This window comes from Triplophysa rosa, linkage group LG3 (genome assembly GCF_024868665.1).
Source record: "Triplophysa rosa linkage group LG3, Trosa_1v2, whole genome shotgun sequence".
Classification (NCBI taxonomy): domain Eukaryota; kingdom Metazoa; phylum Chordata; class Actinopteri; order Cypriniformes; family Nemacheilidae; genus Triplophysa; species Triplophysa rosa.
In genome coordinates this window covers 12,491,462-12,516,211 of record NC_079892.1, presented here as the reverse complement: position 1 = coordinate 12,516,211, position 24,750 = coordinate 12,491,462, and the positions used below count along the sequence as shown (strand labels likewise).

Below are 24,750 nucleotides of genomic sequence, written 5' to 3'. Positions count from 1 at the left end.
GAAATGCATCTGCCATGTCTTTGACCCCGGAGAGGCAGCGAGACAGAAGGGCATGGTACGAGCATGTCAGAGCGACCTTCCCCTGCTGTCTGCCCGCTTTCTCATTCTCTCTTGAGAAAGCCAGACGACAGCGGAGAGAGCACGCGAGCGGACAGCAAATCCCTCCTGGGCCTGAAGAAATTTGTCCTTGGTGCTGACATGTGGGGTCTATGCCATTTATCACACGCACATGCGGTTTTATTCTCCCTCTCGTACCCGGATGCGCACACACATTTGATCTCAGTGTATCCGTCTGTGATGCCCACCCTGTTTCTAGTCATTCTGTCATAAGTATTGTTTCAGCCCCAGGGGATCATGAGAGTTCTGTACTTACATGTACCACGTGTGCTTCTGGATCAGCTCCAGCTGTAAGAGAAAGACACATTCAGATTGTTAGATAGTGTACATGTCACAAAAAGTGTTAACGTGAAACAAGTTCAGGTCCAACACAATATCATTCAAAATTCATTTGCGGGATTGACATTAGGTTTAGGGGTGGGGTTATGGCTGTAGCTGTATTATTGTTTTTTATTATACACATTTTAGCACTGTGAAAAAATATTTCTCTATTAGCAATATTTTCTTCTTTGTCTAAAATTACTTTTTATTTATTTGACTTTTTATCTACATTTACTTGAAAAGCAAAATGACATAAGTCTTGTTTTTCTGAAAGAAAAAAAGTATCAAAATTAGGATTCAGTTTATATGGTGTAAGAAAAATAAACATGAATTAAGTTTACTGAATTAAATGAAAATTTAAATTAAGTTTATTTTTCATACCCGTTTGTCAGATATTTTTTCTTGTTTAGGCAATCTTTTTTTTATTTCAGAAAACAAGACTCAATATTTTAAGCCATTATGCTTGGTAAATTTAATCTTAGTTAAATAATGTTTTAGATTCGCTTAATAGGACTAGGTGTTTTATTAAGAGAATCTGAATTTGTACTGGAAAACAAGACAAAAATACTAGGCAAGATTTTTGCAGTTTTTCATTTTTGCAGTGTGTATAATTTATAGTCTATGAATTCAAATGGATAATTAGCTCATAACGTAGTAATGAGTTCTTTAGTTCTTAGGTTTTTGGAAATTACCTAAATGAATTCTTCAAATCAAGATGCATTTTCTTCGGAAGCAAAATTACCTTAGAAATTTACTAAGAAAAAAAACTAAATTAAGCAAATTTAAAATAAGCAAAAATATATGCCAGTGGGGTAAGAAAAAATATTTTCTTTTCTTAGTTTTACACAGCAAAAAATAAGTTCTTACTAAGAATTTTTGTCTTGTTTTCGAGTAAAAAATATAGTAAAACTACTTAAATCAAGATACATTTACTTGAAAATGTTTCTTTTCTAATTCATTTCGCACCTCTTTTTAGTAGCCTATATGTTCAGTGAAGGAGGCATCCTCGTTCATTCTTTCTTTCTTTCTTTCTTTCTTTCTTTCTTTCTTTCTTTCTTTCTTTCTTTCTTTCTTTCTTTCTTTCTTTCTTTCTTTCTTTCTTTCTTTTTTGTGTTTTGTTTGTTGTTTCTTTATTTCTTTATTTCTTTCGTTCGTTCGTTCGTTCTTTCTCTTTCTTTCGTTCTTTCTTTCTTCTTTTTTGTGTTTTGTTTGTTGTTCATAAACCCTTAAAACTTTAAACACAATAAAAAAAGATACATTTACTTGACAAGGAAAGTGCACAAGATATTTAGTCTTGTTTTATAAAAGAAAAAAGCATTATAAATGAAATAACAAAATTAGGGAAGTTTGTGTTTAAATCAAGCTTAAAAGTCTGCCAGTAGGGTGAAAAAGATGAAACTAAATTCAAGTCTTGAATTTTAAAATTCAAGATTTCTTTTGCCTATTTTAAGCATAAACTTTTTATATTCTTTCTTAAGAGTTAATAATTTAAGTGACTTTCCTTGTCAAGTAAATGTATCTTGATTGAAGAACTGTACTGGAAAACAAGTACTGGAAAACTAAGAAATTCATTATTTGCAGTACTTGAGAGAGTAATAATGGAATTTTGTGTGAAGTCTTTCAAAGAAATCCCTGGATGTCTTTCCAAGACGTGATGCTGGCAAGCAAGCGCTTACATCTTATCTCCTCAAAAGCTCACACTTCAGCAACCTGGTCCCATGTATACCACAGGCTTTGTTTCTAGGCAAACTGGCTCATCCTGAATCATGCAAGTTACATAACACCAGTCAATCAGATTACAGCTTGCAAGATCAAGAAACTTATTTCAATTTTTGTGTGCAATATGCATCAGACAGACAGTAGGCGCACCGTGGGTGTCCCGTCTGAGGCTTAAACTATTTAGATGGCCTATTCATGCTTAAGTAGGCGGTTCTTGGCCAGAACAAGCTCAAATGTGGACCTAATTTTATGCCCCCAGTCAAAACTTTGAATACACAGGCTTAATACTGATCTGAGTCCAGGGCTCCTGTTAAAGAGGGGGCGAAACTGAAAGGTAATCCAGTCAGAGAGAGCACGCATCAGTTTTAATGTGAGAGATGATACATCACTGTGTGATGACAGATTACAGGCTGTGTAGAGATGAAAGGTGCAGGGATATCCAATTATTTTTTGCATATATATCCTTGAGGGGGTCATAATGTCTTCTGTCGCTCTTGCTCACACACACCCTCTGTTTCTCTGACACACTGATACATTATGCATATGTTAATATACAAACAGAAATGTGCCCTTGGTTAGTGACAGCACCCTTTAAACTCAAATAATTGAATAGTGCATCAAAACAATGAACAATAATATCCACAGATGCTAATTTTGTACAGTATAAGTTTAAACAAAATGTATGTTCACACCAAATTTCTGTTTCCTTCATTTGTGAGTTTATTTTCAAATATTCAGTGTCAGATATGGGAAAGTGTGTAGAGAGCGATCCAACTTTATCTGTGACTTAAATACGTATGTTTGCTGCAGTCGTGCCTTGAAATCCATTATGACTTATTAAAATGCCACAGCAGTAAAAGATGACGGGAACAAGGTAACTGGACGTGGGCTTTAATCACGTGATTTGGGGTAAAAGGGTTCAATTATGAATAGGGTAAAATTAAAACTCCTCATAACTTTATAGCTCAATGGAGTTATCAGGTATATTTTAACTTTGTCTTATATGTTTCTCCGACACTTCCCAAGGAGAAATAAAAAAGGAAACGAGATAGTTGACACCATGAGAAAAGATATGACGATATAAAATGATTGTGACTTATAATCTGATATCATTTTAGTTTAGTAACATGTAAAATGAAGGTTTCCCAAATGTATGAATCTTTTTCTACATATGATGAATGTTACTGTACAAAACACACCAAGGTCAGATCTCACCTCCCCCAAAAAATACCCTAATATTTGTAATAAGATATGTTGCATCGTGGAAATTATTTTCATGATCCCTAAATTCTTATTACTGTAGAAAAAAATCGATTTCTTTACTTTTTTACTTTTAAATTTCGTATTTATTTTCTAATTGATGGCCAATGGTAAGGCATGCTCTACATCAAGGTATTATACTTTACTAAAATTAAACTTTCCGTTTATTGGAATCAAATAAAATATTGCCCTAAAATTTATTGGAAAAACTTAAACTAAACGAAAAATGTAAATGTTGCCTCAGAAACGGAAATAAGTTAATGGCACTAAATTTAAAATAATAAACAAAAAATAAAATAAAAATAAATGAATCTTATATAGCAACAAAAAAATAAATAATAAAATTAACTAAAATTAACATAAAAACTGAAACTCTAAAAATAAAAGTTAATTTGACATCTTAATAAAAATACAATAAAACTAAAAACAAAACTAAAATTACTCTGCTCTACATTTAAATAGTCTGACATGCTGTGAATATTATGGCGCAGGGGGCTATCAGAGGGCAAACAGTGACCCACCTCCACCCCCAGCTCCACATGTCTAGATCTGTATCCTGAGAGTTGTCATGGCTGAAATGTATTTTTGAAAAAGTGTAATACATTGATTGGAGTATATTCAATCGAAATTACTAGAGTGTGACAAATACTGTATATGATGACGCAAAACTATATCCCATTTCAATAAAGGGAATATAAACGTTTCAGCGGCAACAACATAAACAAATGTTATGTGGCCCAACGTAACTTTCGGCAGACCTCCGCAAAGAATCAATAACTTACGTATGGTTTTAATTTAATTTAATAAATATTTAAATTATAACCAAACACAGACCAGACGTTAACTTCAGGCTAGGCGTGTGTCCGATGAAACCGTCTATATGCTATAAGAATATAAGACTGTTAACTTCATTTCTTTACGGAGAGCAGAATTGCTTCTTTGTGATTTTAAAGTGAATTATGATGCACATCTTCAGACATGAAGAGTCAGACATGGTCTCGTGAGATTCACAAAGTAAGAAACAGACCAAAAAACACCATTTCACCCAAGATATGTTTATAGTGTGGATTCAATGGCATATCTTCTTTTTCTCCAGTCTGACAAACGGACAAATAGCAGATCCAGGAGGACTCTGATAGCGGAGTGTATTCAAGGGCAACAGCAGTGGTTACTACTGTATGTGCATCTTCTGTGAAGAGAGAAAGGTCATGACGATAGCAGATGTGTCTGGTCTGACTCAGGCCATCTCTAAACACGAGCTCACTGTTATGAAAACCACGCTGCCTTTGAACTGTCCGACCGGGTTTACTATCTACACATCAAACCCACATTTCAAACACCTCTTTTTTCTTTCTCTCGCTCTCATTCTTATAGAGTCACAATAGCAAAGTTGCCCAATAAATCCTAGGAAGACAAAACTAAGAGCTAGTCAAATATTTTATTGACTGCTAACTGCTAGTACTCATTGTTTGATCATTAATGTTGTCATACTTAATGTGTAATTAACATAACATTAAAGGCAGAATAGGTGATCCTGTGCAGAAACATTTTTTGTCATGCTCGTTCGAAATCTCTTTACATCCTGATAGCAATCAAGAAGTATAGTGGTCAAATAATATTTTTATAATTATATATCGTCTGTGAAAGGCGTAGGACCAAAAAACGTTCGCCCAATCAAAACGTTCTGGCCGAACGCTGTGACTGGTCATGTTAACATTTTCAGCCAACGTATTTTGCATACCACTGCGCACCCTGTTCACGCAGACATCAAACGTCATCAGCGCGCTCACGTCAGCTGTGTCAATGTAGTGAGAATGGCGGACAATCAGCAACAATCAAACTTTCCCGCGGAACCGACAACAAGTAAATCTACAAAACTAAAGTCAGTTTTTGAAAAAGCAGTGATGAAAAAACATCTGGATCATGAAAGAGGAAAAATTAAAATTAACATCGGTTCAGCTTTTACACGATGGAGACAGCTCCAGCAGGCAAAGGGTCTGAAAGACGATACCATGGTTGCTCTCTTCCTTTTGGACAGGTATGTACATGCTTCGAGAAGAATCTAATGGATTTAGTTTGTAATTCGTTACGTGGATTTACGAAATACATTCATGTGGTTGAAGGAGGCGTGGCTTTGGATGGCGAATTGTATAGAGGGTGGGATTATAATTTTAGTGGTAGCAGGCTAAAATGAGCACCTTTCCAAATCAACCACTTTAACATGCTGAGTTATTATGGGTTTCAGCTGCAGACGGTATGCTCATAAAATGTTTTAAAGCTGTTTGAGACATTGCACACAAGAGCTTTTCCAAAATCCAAAGCTTCAATTTGATTGGCTGGTTTATTTTATTTTATTTTAAATTTGATGTTATCGGTCCATTCGGAATAAGGTTTTGATGCAGAACTCACCGTTAACCGTTTGCCAGCATCCACCTCGATCATTCCCCTCAGAAGGTTCTGGCAGTCGGGCGGAATGAAGTGGGGCATGTGAAACACCCCCAGCTTCACCTTCTCTAACAAGTTTCGTAAATTATCATCGTCAAACGGCAACGCTCCCTGAGAGAAAAACAGATGAAAGAGAGAGAGAGATACATCAATTCTGAGGAGCAATTCTGAGCAAACATGGAAAAATAGAACAAATTAGTGAAGGAGACAATCGACTGTAAATAATAAGAAATGTGAAATCAAGGGAGATGGTTTTGGAGTTAATAACTCTGAATCTTTGTTCTCCTGTGAGGGTCTGTCGGTATGGCTGACATGCTTCATTTTCAATAGCGATTAAATGAAATTGCAAGAACGCAGAAGAAAACAAACACGACAGGCACATTGAGTAAATGCACAGCAATTGCTCTGGATCTGGGAGGATTTTGTGTCTGCCAGCAGTCAATTTTATTTTGGATTTCTGTACCGTCTGCCATTCTGCAGCGGGTCGAAATATATATTTTATAAAGGCCAGACCGAATGAACTTCAGCAGAACGTAAAATAAAACATTCAAGAGGTGGAGACCAAAACAGGTGAAAATGACACAAAATGAATGTGAAATTAGAGCCAAAGTGAGATGAGAGGAGAATAAAATGAGACCCTTAGTGTAAAGACATAATCTACATGGATAGTTCATGTATAGTTGTCTTGGTTTTATATTTCACTGGCGTGTGAAGAGCAGATCTGGAATATCTGGATTATCTGAGAAGCACAATGAATCATCTCTGAAGAAATTACTCAATTTCTAAAACGTCAAAAACAATCCAGGTTGGGTTTAGAAATCCCGGCCGCGTGGAGATAAACCCTCTCAGACTCAAGGGTCGGAATTTTGCACTCAAAATTGAGCAAGTGCATTGGAAATGAGCAGAAACTGTTGGGGATATTGCCCGCTTAAAATTGTATTGTCTCTGGGACTTCGAAACATCCATTTCCTGCCTTGCTATTTTATACACCATTAAATTAAACAATTTCTGACAGAAAAGCACAGGGTCGCCTGAAAATATGCTGAAAATATGACTTCAATATCTAGCATGTCTTGAGCAATGTAAAAAAAATGAGCAATGTAAAAAAAAATTGAGTGTTATTTACTGTCCATGTCTCTGTAAACAATCCAAAAATGAAAATGTAGAAAATATAAATTTGAAAACGGCTCACCCCAAAAATTACTATACCTCTGTTACAAAAATGTATATTTCTATCAATTTGTTAAATTAAACTATCATCATATGAGTTTGAAATAATACAAGGGTCTGTAAATGTTGCCCATTTTTATTTCTGGGTGAACTGTTGTTGTAAGGTAAACTCTTGTCTGACTCTAGGATGACTCACCACCAACAGAGCAAATAGAATGACCCCACAGCTCCAAACGTCTGCTTTCCTTCCATCATACTTCTCACCCTGCACACACAAGGACAGAAGGTCAGATCGCAATGATTTCCAATGCCGTTTTGAGATGAGAGCATTCATGCAGACGGTTGTGCTTGTGTATATTTCTTTTAGGTTGTAAAAATCTGACAGTTAAGTTAAACTTACTCTGATGACTTCAGGACAGGCATAATGAGGCGACCTGTGAAAGGATAAAATACGTATGAGAAAACCCATAATTTGAGAGAAAAACATTTCAATTATTGCCCTTTAGATGGTAAATAGGTAAATAAGTAAATCTGTACAGTCTAGTTGAAATAGTCAAGGAACGATTTACATGAGATATTCGCTAAATGAACATAAGGAAGTGTTACTGTTTATTACATATAACTGTAATGTTTATTTTTATTAATATCGTAACAATTTGAGCTGGGAATCTTCACTTGTCTCGCAAATCGATTTGATTACGATTAAAACTTGATGCATCATGTCCTTAAAATTTGTATGTATTAATAAACACTTCTGGTGTGTTCACACCAAAGGCGTAGCATCGCAATCCTCGTTCTTGATTACTCACGGGGTTACATGATTTTTTACGCCACTTACGCGATTAAAAACAATGTGTTACGGGGAGTGTCTTCGTGCATCCGTACATGTCAATAAGCTCTTTGCGCGAATTACCATGTGCCTGTATGATAGGTCCCAAGTATTTTGGGCAGATGGAGAAGAGGAGTGGTCCAAGCACTGATCCCTGAGGGACCCCATTGACCTTGTGGTGACTCACACTTTTGTGGCTTTTCAAAGTTGTGACGTGATGCGTTGACAAGATGCACTTCCTTAATAACATGAGTAGATCGCTTATAAAAGATGTGGTGTGGCATCATTTGCGTGTCGAATTAGCACTTTAAAGCTTAAACAATTTGCAACAGCTTTAAACAAAGGTACAAGAAACAGATATACACAAGGGCTAAGTCGCGCTGCTTTTTAAATTACAGTCTGAAAGACACATTTATAATATTTATTTTCAACATATTGAAAATAGATAATAATACTTTATTTACAATAAAAATATTAACTATTGTCATATAACAGCATATAAGTTTATTATGCATTTAAAATAACTTATTATTTGTTTTTATGCATAGATACAGTAATCATTCACATCAGCATCGGCATGCATGGTAAAAAATATTATTTTCCACAGCTCTAATAACAATACACAGCAATAAATAGTGATATTTTACCGACATATATTTTTACTGGAATATTTTACAAGGAAATGACACGTGAACATTTGTTTGTTTAGAATGACTAATATTCAGATTTGGTGGTGGGGGATTAAAAATATCCTAAAGAAGATAACATCTTCCTTGAATAATTAGCATCAGAAAATGGTGACTTCCTGATTCATCATCTGTCATCTCTGTTCATCTTTCTTGGCAAATCCTATTCCCCAACACTGCAGTGCATTAGTGCATGACACTCTTCCCAACAACACAAGTGTGAACATGTTTTCAGAGATAAACAGGCACATCCAGAGCTAATCATATTTGCGAGAGATTTTCTCAGTGAGCTGTCAACATTTCCCATGATCCCTCGAACACCTTTACAAGCGTGCGCCTAGGCAAATACCAATATCCTATTTGCAAGGGCTTTCTCTTCTCGTGCAACATATTCAGCTAGAAGTACTCTGACTGCATACAGAAATACTAAAAAATGTCAACCCAAAAGTTGGCTCCGAAAGATCTGGAGAAGCAGAAGCAAAATAGTTTTGTGGAGAACTCTAAATGTCTAGAATGAGTGAAATTGAAATTGAAATTGCAATTTCTCATCAAAATTAATACAAATAAATAAACGTCATTTATGGGCTTTAACAACAACATGGCACTCATTTTTTGAAAACAACAAATCTGCCTTCAACACATACAGCCCAACCTTTGCTGTCAGGAGTCAAAAAGCGTACCATCGCAGAGGTTACAGATCTTCCTCTAAATCACGCGTGTTAAATCTGAGAGATCAAAACCAATCGGACATATTAAGGGCAGAAAAAGTTTCCATTGTTTACGTTGATGAGTACGGCGAATTAGAGATGAAAATAAACCATTAACGGATGACTCTGTCGAGGAACCCCGCGGTGCCGCGTGCCAGAAAATTCATCTACTTCGAGCTGTTTGCTAAAGCTCATTTCCTCCCTCATTTCTGCACGAGCCGTCAGCCAGTGACAGGCAGATATTTAGACGCCTCGAAAACTCATGTGGGTTTGCAAACGATTAGACATCTGAGTTCAAGCGTCTCTTTTTGGTACAATGGATTATTATCACAAGCCGAAAATGGTGTGTTATTAATAAAGATGGAATAAACACAATAAAAAATCTGAGGAAATCCAAAAAACCTCAATAGATATTACTCAAACTGTGAGCCGATGCAAATTCAGCTTGTATTATTATTCAAAGTTGCTGTGATCCAGCTGTCCATCAAAACCCTTTCTCCATTTCTGGGAGTATTTGCACACATCACTTTAAAATGAATATGAAAAGAATCAGATCTTGGTTTGAACACCTGTCGTGAGCCAAATGACAGAACAAAGGTCAAAGGAACGTCTAGCAGACAGATCCAGTAATGGTCATGTCATAGATTAATGGGTTTCATTTAAGATGTCATGTGTTCTAATGAATTTGCATGACTCGTCCAGTCATCATGGGCACGGGATGTGGATATTTTAGAAAACCTTTCATCGAGATTGGCAGGCTGGATTTCTGATTGTGTTTTAATTAGCAATCACAACAATGAATAGATTTATGAAAAGGATTATTATACTTATAAATGTCTCCAAAAATGCCCAAAGATTTTTTTTTTTGCGGTGCTCAAATGCTCAAAAAGAGCGAAATTTACTTCTTGAAATGTAACCCTGTCTGTGAAATCCAGACTAAAGTCCAATAATCTAATTATGAGATTAGGAGCATCAAAGTTGTTTTAGCCATAAAAATGATGAAAATAGGTCATGTGTATTTATTACTGTAAATGGCAAATTATACGGTATCTTTATACTTAATACTGAAATACTGAAATCAATTACTTTATTGACACCACATTATTTGTTTTACACAAAAGTGGAATATAAATTGGCTTTCTAAACAATAATTTGAAGTCAGTATTAAATATATCAAAGTTATATTTTCACAGCATGTTCTTTTTGATGATTATGATTATTTTATATAGAAAAAGAAAGATATTTCTCCTGTAAAGCTGCTTTGCAACAGTGTAAACTGTGAAAAGCGCTATACAAATAAACTTGAATTGAACTGAAAACAGTAAATCACAGAAAAATGACTTTAGCTGGGTTTTTATAGGCAAGGTCACATATTTAAGAATGCAGCATAAATGGAAATAAATAAATCACCCTGAATTAAAAAACCCTGAATTAAAGTCATTATATGTACAAACAATCAGAGTGCCTGGTTTGTGGCCATAAAACACATCACTACATGAGACTATTAAAGTATCCCCAAATATAAAAATCGGTAATAAAAAGAATCTGTATAAAAATGACGTCACTGTAACCTCAAATATAAATATTGCACTACATCCTAATGAACCTCTTATTGATTCATCGATTACAGACTGATGCTGTAACATGAAAATATTCATTACAATCATAAACGGTTAAGGCCACGACGTCCCATACCAACACATAACTCCTTTAGAGGTCATTTTTAGCGTGACGGAACAAATCCAGATCCAGTGTTGAGTCATGATGCTGAGAGGCAACCGAGTTTCACTGGATTTTCTGACCTGCGGAGGGGACGCTGTCACCCTGTGAGTACACAAAGGTTTGGACAAAGGTACTCTGTGTCTGGTTTGACCTAAACAAACTCCTATTATATAAATATGAGGTGACTCGAAGTAAGGTATTTCAATGCATTCAAATTTAATCTATGATGATGTCCAACTGTAATCCTAAAGGTCAAGCAAACACGAACAAATGAATCTGCTTGAGAATAGTAAAAGGTTAAGTATTTGCTTGTACAGGGGCAATATCAAGTGCCGTCATAACCAAAAGATTTTCTAAAATACTTTGCATTTAAATTGCATTTAACAATGATTACTATAATACTGTATAGACTTTATTTGACAAATACACAGCCGTGGAAAGAATTCATTTCATCAGCATTTCTAGATGTATTGTGGCCATTTCAGTCCAGTGTCTGTTGAATTTCAACAAAATCAAACTTCAGGAGTGACAAAGTCATCCAACAAGCAATGTGAAAGACTGACAGCATGAGAAGACACATGAAAACGGTGATAAAAATCCAGGTTATGACATAAAAAATAAATTTGAGCTTTCCCTAAATACATGTAGAAATATGACTGTTGTATTGCTTAAACGTGAATATGAACTTGTTTTCATTGCAGTATTTGAGGTCTGAAAAATACAGAGCATCTCTTCTGTTATTTTGAGCTTTATCTTCAGTTTTCATTTTCTGCGAACAAATGCAATTTTAAAATAAGCTTTTTATCAAAACACATACCTATAAATATTACATTCAGAAAAAAACGGAACTAATTTTTAAACGGTCTCTTAGTTTTTTTCCACGGCTGTATTTTCACACTTTTGGCACAAGATTGTTCAAAACCTGATGATTTATGTTACCCAGCATGCACTAAGAATAATCCAAAGAGCATCGTGCACATTTTATCTGCACGATGGAGCAACGGAGTCAATGTGGGCAACGTGGACAAAATCACACAGGGAAAAGGAAGAAGAATCCTAAAGGGAAGATATTTTGTTTTGGCATAATCTGGCATCAAGATCAGCATCACAAACTGTACTTTATATTTTTTGACGAAACAATACCAGAATAGTTATATCATATATAATATAATATAATAATAATATAGTTTATTTAACACAAAATTGTGTTCTGTATTTTTATTCTTATTCTTATTATAGTACCACATAGTACCACAGCCAGACCTACAGAAACTTAAGTCATTGCTGTGTACTCATAGCAAGCATGCAAGGATTTGTAATATATAGTAACACAATTTAGTGACTTTTTACCTTTAGCTGCCTCCACATACTGGAAAAGAAAGTTTCTCCTGTGACCCACCCTATATGTAGTAAAACGGGTCACTCAGTATTGACGTCAAGCATGTGTACATTAATCACTACCTGCCCTTACAATCCAATTGCTTTTTTTGTATTTAACAACTTTACAGTGGACAGTTACTCATTTTTAGTGTGAAGCGGTTAGCCAATGATGATCGAGGTCACCGTCTTAAAGGTAAAACAGGCAAAAACAGCTCATTTAAATCTTAGAGTCAGAAAATTTTAATGAACAAAAACACTCCAACAGTTTTGAAGTAAGTTACCTTTGACTACCATTTGAAGTTCACAGCACTGAAATGACTGTGTGGTCCAGTAATTATAGCCATTTTACAGAAATGACTGACCTCCTTTAACTCTTTTATGTATCTTCGAAGTCAAGACCCGACCTGATTGTCCCCATTATTAGTGTTGTTAATGGTGCTGTTCACTCACCCACAGCTGGTCTCCAGCAGACTGTCGCCCACCTGCAGGGACGCCATGCCAAAGTCTGCGACCCGAATGTTGTTTTTCTCATCAAGCAACAGGTTTTCTGGCTTCAGGTCCCTGTGACTGCGTGTGAGATAAAGACCCAAACATATTAAAGTGACATTTCACGAATGACATGATACAATTTTTTTTTCTTATGAATTTCACAGTGTTTATGTAATACATTAACATATACAGTTTTACATTATATTTTTATAAGGTATATATATAAATAACTACAATAGCAATAAGAATATACATAAAAGTTTTTTAATTAAAATTAAATAAATGAACATTACCAATAGTGATTATTAATAATCAACTCATAATATACTGTAATAAACTAATATAATATTATTAATTGAGCATATTATTACAATTAACTAATAATTAATAGTAATGACTATTCTAATAAGTCATTATTTGTTCATTAAAATTACTTAATATATACTTGTGTTTTATATTGTAACATCGCCACTACATTATAAACTCTGTCATATATAATGACAATTTTTTTAGGTTTCCCTGCTAAAGTTTTCAGTGCAAATAAAAGACAACATGTGTACAGTGCCCTCCACTATTATTGGCACCCTTGGTAAATATGAGCAAACAGGGCAGTAAAAATAAATCTGCATTGTTTCACCTTTGATCTTTTATTTAAAAAAACTAAAATATTGCAACGTTTCTTTAAAGTAAAAGAATTTGAAGTGGGGGGAATATAACATTATGAGAAAAGGTTTTTCTCTAATACACCCTGGTCACCATTATTGGCACCCTTAGAAATTCTTATGAGTAAAATATCTCCCAAGTATATTCCCATTGATATTTACATTTTCTTAGCACACCAAGGTGACTAGAAACATGATGTTGTCCAGTCATGACTTCTCGTTGCACAGGAGAATAAATATTACAAAGCCCAAACCCCCTTAATCATTTATCACAATGGATAAAACCAAAGAATATAGTTCTGTTGTGCAATATAGTTCTGTTGAGCTACACAAAATACAAAATGGCTTTAATGAAATTGTTTATTGTTTTAACGGAGATGTTGAAAATCAGCTTGAAACAGGATGTGTGTCTATATTGTCTCAATGCACAGTGAGGAGAAGAATTTGAGAGGTCAAAGACTCTTCAGAGATCACAGATGGAAAATTGCAGTAATCAGTTGAATTTTGGGGTCAGAAAGCATTTAATAATAACAAAGGAAAACTGCACCTCCATCACCACAAGTTGTTTGGGACACTGTTCAAGAAACAAATCTCATCTTAAAAATAAACTCCACCATATTAATTTGCCATACTGGAACTACAACCAGGACTGGTTCTATGGCCATATGAAATGAACAGCATGTTTGATGCACACAGGGATAAAAAGTGCCCGATGTCCACAGTTAAATATGTCACCAGATCTTTATTGTTGTGAACCTACTTTTATACCAGAGGTCCTGGACATCTTGTTCAGATAGATGGCATCATGTTTTATATCAAATACCAAGTTATAAAAATCAAAACCTGACTTGCTCTGCTAGAAATATTATAATGTCTCGTGGTTAGATCTTCCATCAGCACACTGGTTCAAAACAAACATCAAAATCAACAAAAAATGTGTCACTGAATGCAAAATCAAGATCCTGATATAGCCATCCCAGTTCCCTGATCTGAACCCTATAGAAAATGAGTGGGATGAACTGAAGATAAGAGAGCACCAACATTTGAAGGATCTTACGAGATTCTGTATGAAGGAATGGACTCGGACGACTTGCGATTTATTCACAAGCCTCATCAGACATAAAATAGAAAATGATCAGAGCTGTTTTTCATGCAAATGGAGGTTGCAGAAGGTTTTGAATACAAGGGTGCCAATAATGGTGACCAGGGTATATTAGAGAAAAACATTTTTTTCATAATGTGATATCCCCCCACTTCAATTTGTTTTACTTTAATGAAATGTTGGCATTTTGTAGATTTTTTCAATAAAACATAAAAGGAGAAACTATGCAGATTTATTTTTACAGCCTTCTTTGCTCATATTTACCAAAGGTGCCAATAATGGTGACCAGGGTATATTAGAGAAAAACATTTTTTTCATAATGTGATATCCCCCCCACTTGGAGGGCACTGTATATGACATCAGAGAGATCTGAGACCCGCTGGATCACACAATCATCAATGAAAAAAGCTTTGCAGTTGTCTCTGTCTCTTTATCTGTTCTTCTCTTTCAGAGCTGCCAGTCCACAAAACCCAGTGGGAGGAGATGACAGATGTCCGCCGTGCCGGAGTGTGATGTTAAGCACCTACCCATCTGACCACAGGCCGACACCAGCGAGCTGTTTAACATAATAATTCTGCTTTGCTTCCTAGCACATCAAAATGAATTCCAAAGTTTCTGTTAATTAATTTACTGTCCCACTTTTCATAGTTCCAAGCATAACAATACAGTTTCAAAGTCTTTATACACTATTGAGGGCACAACCACACTGCGAATTTCATACGCTCAAGAAAGCAGCATATTTATTATTGCTCACATTTCTGTCTGTTCTAACGCTCCATAATAAATTTTAGCGAATAATAGAGAAAAAACATTAAAGAGAAATACAATATAGAGACCAAAATACCAGACACTTGGGAGTAGGCTCTTCTGACTCAGACTACAAAGCTACCACCTAGTGACCACCCTAAACACCCTCGCAACCTAGCAACCACATACACAGTAACTGCACAGCATCATACCTAAAGAAGCATCCCAAAAACTTTAGCAAATGCACAGCAAGATTCAAGATTTGATTTGTCACATACATAAAAAAGGTACATACATATACATATATACAGTATACAGTATATATATATTCAAAAACGGTCAAAACAGTTAAAAGGTTAAAATATAAAATTAAACCAAAAATAAAAATCTACATTGATATTAAAGACTTAAATGAAAGATAGTTAACATTATGCTAGTTAAAAATAGCAACACGCTAGTTAAAGTCAGTAACATGCTAGTTAAAATTAACACCATGATAGCAACACGCTATTATAAAAAAATAGCAACACGCTATTTAAAATTTGTAACATCATAGTAAAAGTCAACACCATGATAGTTAAAAATAGCAACACCCTAGTTAAAGTTAACACCATGCAAGTTAAAAAAATAACACGCAAGTTAATATTAGTATCACTCTAGTTCAAGTTAGTAACAGGCTAGTTAAAGTTAACAGCATGATAGTTAAAAATAGCATCACACTATTTAAAATTAGTAACACGTTAGTTAAAGTTAACGCCATGCTAGTTAAAAAAAGCAACACGGTAAATAAAGTTAACACCATGCTAGTTAAAAATAGCAATAGGCTAGTTAAAATTAGTAACATGCTATTCAAAATTAGTAACACACTTGTTAAAGTTAGTAACACGCTAGTTAAAGTTAACATCATAATAGTAAAAATAGCAACATGCTAGTTAAAATTAGTACCATGCTATTTAAAATTTGTAATACGCTAGTTAAAGTTAACACCATGCTAGTTAAAAATAGTAACACACTAGACATGCTCCATTCATAGGCAATTTACTTTAGATGAGTTTGCATTTTTTTTAAGTTTTGATGGTAAATTATTAATACTACACTCTCAGTTGCTTAACACGTTACGTATAGTAATACATGTTACTATATACAAATACATTCTGTAAAATTCAGCTGGAGTTCTTTCACATCCGGAATACAAACCTATGGACACACTGATGACAATCAAATATTCAGACCATGAAATTTAAGACTAACAGTACTTACATTTTCATAGAGGTCATAAAACCAACAACAACGGACCAAATCTATGAACCCTCGTATGCACCCGTCATATAATTAAATATGAGATTTACAGCTCAATGATATCAAAGGGACAAATTGCAGAGGTGTGTTTTATAAGCTGCCACAGCACTAACATCCATAATGGCTCTTTAAAGTCACATCTGCGAGCATTAACAGAACCCAGACGTCGTAATCTCTCCCTGACAGAAACAGTTTGTTGATATGATCAGAGACCATTCGCGTACATTCCTTTCGGCAGGTTATTAATCCGACAGCGGCGAGGTTAATTTCAATGCCTCCGGCCTGCAGGTTAATGGAGAACGGAAGCAGGGGAAAGGAAATATGTTAGTGAAGTTGTGGTAATAAACCATCCCGTGATGCTTCTGATACTATTGGCTTTGTGTTGCTCGCTGAGGGCATAGAGGCCCTGAAGGCCCGCGAGGTCTTAAATTGCACATTTACTGGCCCGGTGAGTCTACATTTTTATGCATACATTGGGTTGTTCTGTTTGTTGATAGAGATCTGCATTTAAATCAGCTTAATGTTTTTTATAGTTGTGTTTACGATATTGTCGAAACGGCAGTTCTGGCTGAAGTGTTCCTAACTATAAAAGCTAATAAAAAAACTGTAACTTTTTACATCTGTACATTTAACTTAAGTTTATAGGAACACTTTTTTAAAAAAAGCCCTCACAGAAGTGGCCTGGCTAGTACAGCACAAAAATAAATGGATGACAAACCTAAATATTAATAAAAAAAATGAAATTTATAATGATAATTTACGTTTTAATTTACAGTGTATCCTGTATGAGATTATTTTTTTAGATATATGAGCAGGTCAAGTTGTACTTTCATGTCTGTGTGAGTCAAGAAACTCAATGGATTGCTTAGTACTGTATAGCAGAGTTAGTATGTTTTTGTTTTTAGTTTTATTAATATTTTAAATTACTTATTTTATTAATGATTAATTATGTAATTACTTATATAATAATAATGCATTATTAATTACATTTTTTTAATTAATTAATAATTTTACTTAATTTTAGTTAAACTTTTAGCAACTTTGTTGTATGCTTTTGTCATTTTAATTTTATTTATTATTTATTATAAGAAAACATAAATAATTCATTTTTATATTATTTTTTGTTTATTATTATAGTTTTAGTGCCTTAAACTAACTTCAGTTTATTTCTGAGGCAACATTTCAAAGTTTTTCCAATAATTTTTGGCCAATATTTTATTTGATTACAATAAACAGATACGTTTTCAAAGTTTTAATCTCAGTAAACTAAAATAACCTTGCTGTATAGGCAATCAAATTATTTAAAGTTACATTCAATGAAAAGGACAAAAAAATAAAAATACTGCCTGGTGCCATCTATTGAATGCTTGTCAGCAAAAAAAACAAAAAAAACGAATATCTTAATGTTGGCATTAACTCCAATTGGGGTCTTTTCTCGGTGAATATTGAGAAATGTAATTACTGTCATCATGATTCAAATAATCAGTCAAAATCCATTACAATCAAACTACTTTTTTCAATCAGCTGACAGTCTTATTAAAAACAAATATTATGAACACAAAAATTGTATTTCTATAATTATATTTCTATAAATGTCTTCTGTACTTTCCCTGTAGAGCTCATATGTTTCGGTTAGGTCCATTAACTCAATTAGCACCCAAACAAGCTTTACATTACTGTAATGTAAAGAACAGCAGGCAGTGAATGTGAAAGTCCATTAACAAACTTAATCACATGCTGTTCACAGCGGTCTCATTATTATGCAGTTTAATTATGCAACATGTATGTGCTCTGTATGTTTACTAGCACTTGGGTTTACATGCGTGCTGGCTGTTTGCTGTCGGGTAAACAAACACACACACACACACAAATAGTAAACAAGTGTTGTTTACTATCTCAGATTTCCATTGTTTTCATACTAGGCTAATGTAATTTTCTGTATCTCTTAATATTACACTGATGATGACATAATTAGATTTACAGTAAAACATCATTCGACAGACTTGCAAAGACCACCTAACATATTTTTTTTGACATATGTGAGAACACTTTCCAAAACTCAAACCAACATGCAAAAAAAACATATTTCATGTGTTCTTTAAATTTATTAACTTTGTTTTGAGAGCCAGACAAAACTGATCACATTTTCCTCCAAATGCAAGTGGCTCATGAAAATGATTGGCTATTTCATCCAACCTGTTCTTGGTGGCACAGAAAACCATTACATCATACATTACATGCTCACAAAATCAAAACACCTATGATAAGTCTATTTATAAGTGTATTTATGCCGATATTGGATTTTATAAATGGTCACCATGTGACTTTTATTCGTGTTGAGAGGTTGAGGGGGTGCTAATGTACAGATCTTTATATGCCGGATATTTCTGAGCGCTGTTGTCCATTTATAATGTGTTATTGTTATATACAGCGGGCCAAAAAAGTATTTAGACAGACTGACATGTATCATCATCACCGCATTAGACAACAAAAATACCCAAACAAATCGCATGAGAGATTGTTTAAATCAAGCAACCAAACACAGTGCTTATTTATTTAACTCGGCAATCCTTATTTATGATCAATTAACAAAACAAAAAAGATCATGAGATAATATTGCTTATCGTTTACTGAGTATAGGAAGAACAGATAATTAAATTCTCTCCGTCTTTATTTCAAGTAACCCTGTGAAAAAGACACTGCATCCCAGAAATAAAAACAAACGTCACAAAGACAAAAAATATCTGTTCATAATAGCTAGTCTTCCTGTCTTACGTTGTTTCCGAATATATACGCACTGTCTGACAGGTAAGCTTTATACTGACTCTATTAGTGTCTATATTCGAGGAAATGGTAACGTCTAGAAGCCGAAAGATAATGATCTCGTAGGTGGACGGCAAGGGATCGAATGAGCAGTCGCCCTTCGGCGATTAAAACGTCTAAAAACGCTGACGTTTATATATCCGTGGCTTCCTGTCAATCTGTCCATCACAATAAAAAATCTGCATCCTATAAAAGACTTTCTATCACATACTTCAACATATCAGACAGGTTAGTAAGGAATAACAAAACTACTGAAATACAGCAGACGAGAAAAAACTGACTTAGACTGACAGACAAACCGAAAGAGGAAAAGACGGAAGCGGAAAAAGAGAATATCGGGCCTGTATTTCTCCCATCATCCCCTGCTGACTGTGCTGGCAGGAGATCAGAGAGGACGGACATCTCTCAGCCTCATGAGACCTGGGGAAATGTGACATCGTGACAGGGACATTCCTCATGGATTGTGGAGCACACTGCCCCACCGCTGCTCTGCTGGAGGCCTCGGGCTCTGAGAAATGATCCGGGGACGAGAGACAGCGAGACTCTCGGACCACCGAGCTCCGCCGGCACGCTGAGGGTGCACAGAAGTGAGGTTTATAACAGATGTGAGATCACTGCGTGACTGCGATTTATCATATACGACACCCACATTGTGTGCATGACTGTGTGTGTATATGTGAGAGAGAGACTTTAAGAAATATAATTATAGTAATTGAAGGAATTTATGGTTTTTTATGTTAATCTTATTTTATCGTATTTATGTTTGATCTTAACAAACAAACACAACCAGCTGTTATTAGGAGTTTTATGGTATTACTGTCTGATTCCACCACTGTCTCAATACCAAAACTCTCACAATATCTTGGTTTCCAAGATGTCAAATTATGATTTAAAAAATCATAGGCTGTGTTAAACAGCCCTTTAAAAAATGTTACGGAGAATCAGTCATCGCCACTTTTTGCCTGCTGTATCTTTTGCAATATCTGCATTTTTATTATACTGTACATGAATACTAGTTACTGAGTTTTTATGCAATAAAATACAAATATAATCTTCCTATGTTAAAGCTATACTTTGTGCAAGGTAAACAACACAATTATCTTTATTATCATTATTTCTTTGTGCTACTGGATATGTGTTATATTAATACAGAAACATGGCAGAAGGAATACTTTCTATTCATAATTTGGGTGGAAAGAAGCCAGTTACAGATGGGTGTGGCCTTCAGTAACAAATGTCATTCCAAACAAATGTTGAAACAAACAGACAATATATAAATTATTATTATTTTATATCTACATGTAAAAAAGTAGAGAGAGATACTGTATGTTCAATCACAAAAACATAAATATGATAAAATATGATATAAATAATATAAAACACTGTATAAGATACAACTTATAACTTGAAAATGCATTTTACAACACTTTTTAGTAAGACTTTTAGCAAGAATTTTATTTTTATATTGTATGTGGGTGCGCACAAATGGAAAAGCGTGTTTGTGTTTAAAGCACATGTTAAGACACTCATTACCCATAATGCCTCCCTATCTGTACAGTAAATAGATCAGCCTAATAACCTTGTACTTGCTAAATGTGAGGATCAGCTCTTTTATCCACGCAAACTTTCTCTTAATCCTTTCCTCAGAGCGCTCAAACTACACATGCATCACTGCTGCCTTCCAAAACTGATGCCATGCCTGTGTCTATTACAGAAAACAAGGGTAAAAATATTCATTAGACTTAAAAAGCTTCAAACAAATAATAAGAATAAGCTTTCCTCACTAACCAAAAAACTTTTACTCAAAGTTACTGAGTTGCTGTTACGCAGCTGTAACACGTCAGAGGAGACCTGACCCTCCCGGCTGAGTCTGGTTTCTCCCAAGGTTTTTTTCTCCATTTATTCATCATTAGAGTTTGGGTTCCTCGCCACTGAGCCGTGTTGGCATGCTCACCAGGAGACTTCTGATATTAGATTACTTTAAGATTCTGTAAACTCCATTAACACTGCTTACTTGAGTGGTCTTAGTCTTTCAATAAAATGCGCTGTATTGTATTTTACCTTTCTATGTGTTTTTCTTTTTGTTTTGTTCTTCTTCCTTTAATAAAGCTGCTTTGAAACAATGCAACATTGTAAAAAGTGTTATATAAATAAACCTGAATTGAATTCTTTAAATAAGAAAAAATAAATACATTTAGTGGCATGGTAGCAACAGAGTGCATGGTAATACAAACTGATGCCATTGGTGTCCCTTTGTACAACCACCATGCTTTATTGAAAGGGTTCTCAGGTCTTAAATAGCGAGACAAGGAAATTCAAACACATTTATTGGGGTTAAGCACTACTTAATATTATGTCTGGCCAATGAGCAGTCAGGGATTTGCAGAACAAAAGACTCGATTTAAAATGGCAATGCGGTTCTGAAGTCAATATCAACTAATGATATTTATAAAAGAACATGAACCGCATTCAATTTGTAATCATTATATGGCAGCGCTTAAGCCCTCGTCGATTTTAATGTTAATAACCAGCTTTATGCTTCAGTGAAGCAAATAAGACCAATTATCATAAACAAACGAAAAATGACAGAAATAATCGGAGGGATTTTCTCAAATGAACCGTACAAATTGACAACAGTCAAACTGTTCCTACATATAATCAACCGAATAAAATGCTGATTTTAAATGTGCCTCAATATTAATAATAAAAAACAGCTTATTCACCCCCAAAATGGTTTTCTCAAAAATTGTTGTAGTATAGATTCACATTATATAATGAATAAAGCAACTCAAGAGACATGCAAATCGACTCGTTTCTATTTCGACGTGCAATATGACGTGAAAACCATCTGTGACCGCTGTGGGAGATGACACGATCTGATTCACGACACTGGATTCCCTCGTCCGTCCCGGAGTCTCCAAACCCTCCAGAAGAGCATTTAGCATGAGGACTGCGAACATAAATCTTAGGAGGAACCGTGAGAGGCGGCTGCCTCGCTTTGCTTTGCCTCACACAGCTCTGAGACAGAAAAGGGAGCTGGAGTATGATGATATCTTAATACGGTTCGAATAGAAAACCCCGGGGTGTGAATTTGAATTTAACGTGCGACGGGGGAAGAATGTACGCAGGTTCGCGGTTCGCTTCTAATCTATTAAGTGTGAAAGGATAAGACGAAGCTGTACTGAGTCATATTTTCAAATATATCTCCAACTGTTGAGGTTTTAGTTAACGTTCACTGTCTATTTTCTGCAGAACACAAGATACGATATTTTGAAGAATGTTGGTAACCAAACAACATTGGTCCCCATTGACATCCATTGTATGGACACAAAACCACATTTCTTAAAATATCTTTTTTTGCTTGTTCCACTGAAGAAAGAGTCATATAGATGATTCCAACCACATGAGAGTGAACAAATGATGACTGAATTTTTATTTTTGCTTGAACTATCCCTTTAAGTGTGGTTGTGGTTTTATGTTTTCCATTTGATTAAAATGTTGTATAATGTTAAATTGTGTCGTGCCTACTAGTTTACACAAATGAGTGTGTTGTGGATGTTATTACAGTATTATATTAAAACTATGTGAAAATGCGATCTTAGAGTCAGGAGTCTCTAATCGTACTCACCATATTGAGTGACTGTGGCAGAAGTCAAGAGCGGAGATGATCTGTCTGAAAAACTTCCGGGCTTCTTTGGGTGTCAACCTGCCCTTCTTTACCAAATAGTCGAAGAGTTCCCCACCAGACACGTGCTCTAAAACCAAATACCTGCAAAAAACGAGAGTAAAGTGTGAATTTAGAGGACCTCGTTTGCATCTTTCCCCAAAGAGGTTTTCAAAGAACCAAGTCCTCTCTCAAAGAGAATAGCTTATTTCATCTCCAAGCACGGGAGATATTCGCAAACAGGGATTGAGATGAACCCCTTCAGTCTGAGCTTGTATAAGGATGAGAAATACTTCGCCGACAGCTTCAGTTTCTTTACGAGTGAAGTCTTTCATTATATAAACCGTGAGCGTACATTGGCGTATTTATTCCACGTGTCGTTTCTTACACTGGAAGACGAGTGCGGAGATGAAAGGAACGGAATGAAAGTAAACACGATAAAAAATTGAGCAGATTTTAGTTTGTGATTTTGCTCGGTTTGATAACGTGGTACTGTGGTTCGAAATTTGGTTGCTGGGAAGGTTGTCTGTCAGCGAGAGTTTGAAGACAAGAGTTAAATTAACAAACAGTTTCTGAGGAGAGATTGTGTTTCGAGCAACACATACACCGCGGGTCAGTACCATGAACAATTTATAATACAACGTTTGTGTGTATGAGTGTGTGTGCGAAAAACTCATCCTAAATTCATGCTACTTTGATACGTGTTAAGACCGAAACCAAAGACGTGAGGGTTAGCAAACGAGAACAGAATTGATATTTTTGGTCAACTATTCGCTCAAACATTCCTACAGGCCAAAACCTCACGTAGCTTAAACGAGTCATGAGCTATGAAGACTTGTTGATGCCAAAAAATGCAAAGCAAATTACGGTTGTGTTTACATGACGAATGACTCGTGGCCCCATTAGCGGCTCTCAAACTGGTGTGACTAACACGCTGCTTCACACTTTCTCATTAAGAGTGCTCGAGCAGCCGCACAAACCCTCTCTCAAAACCTCTTAACATCAAACACATTCGCACTTGCGTTTCTGCCAGACTTTTCTGTAGGCTACAGAAAGATGACCGTGTCCGAGTTGTTTTTGATCTGCACTTGTATAATTTTGCAATGCAATTTTGTCAACATTTTATCCTAATTACTTCACTACACTCGGGCTAACTTTGGCTTAGTACGAAATATAAACTTGTAGAAGTGCAGATAAGGGTCCTTCTTAAAGGTTGAGTGGCGCTCCTATGGTAAAGTGATGCCATGGTATTTTGATATTTATCCCGGTACTTAAAGGGATAGTTCAGAGTACCAGATAGAAAATTCAGCATCATTTATTCATCCTCATGTCATTCCAAACCTGTATGACTGACTTTCTTCTGCAGAACACAATTGTTTTTTTAAACGTTGATAACCAAACAACATTGACTCCCATTGACTTTCATTTAGTGTTTAAGTAAATACTGATAAAATTATTAGTAAGATTTTCTGGTTGCACTTTATTTAACAGTACGTGTACATATAGTGTACTTACAGTGTACCTACCAAAGAAAGTACTGTGTAATTTAAAGTTAACTACATGGGATAAGGTTAGGTTTAGGGGTAGGTTCAGGTTTAGTACCTAGTT

The 24,750-nt window shown here is 35.2% G+C and overlaps 1 protein-coding gene across 6 annotated transcripts in view; it reads right to left on the bottom strand.

Annotated features, from left to right (window-relative positions):
- brsk2a (BR serine/threonine kinase 2a) overlaps positions 1-24,750 on the bottom strand; it is a 209,318-nt gene that overhangs the window by 48,368 nt on the left and 136,200 nt on the right. For all 6 annotated transcript variants that reach the window (XM_057330556.1, XM_057330552.1, XM_057330553.1 and 3 more), the window contains exons 4-9: positions 23,107-23,247; positions 12,807-12,923; positions 7,433-7,466; positions 7,229-7,297; positions 5,827-5,973; positions 374-405 (exon numbers count right to left, since the gene is read on the bottom strand). In XM_057330556.1, coding sequence (XP_057186539.1) covers positions 374-405; positions 5,827-5,973; positions 7,229-7,297; positions 7,433-7,466; positions 12,807-12,923; positions 23,107-23,247 — 540 coding nt within the window. The remainder of the gene's footprint in view (positions 1-373; positions 406-5,826; positions 5,974-7,228; positions 7,298-7,432; positions 7,467-12,806; positions 12,924-23,106; positions 23,248-24,750) is intronic.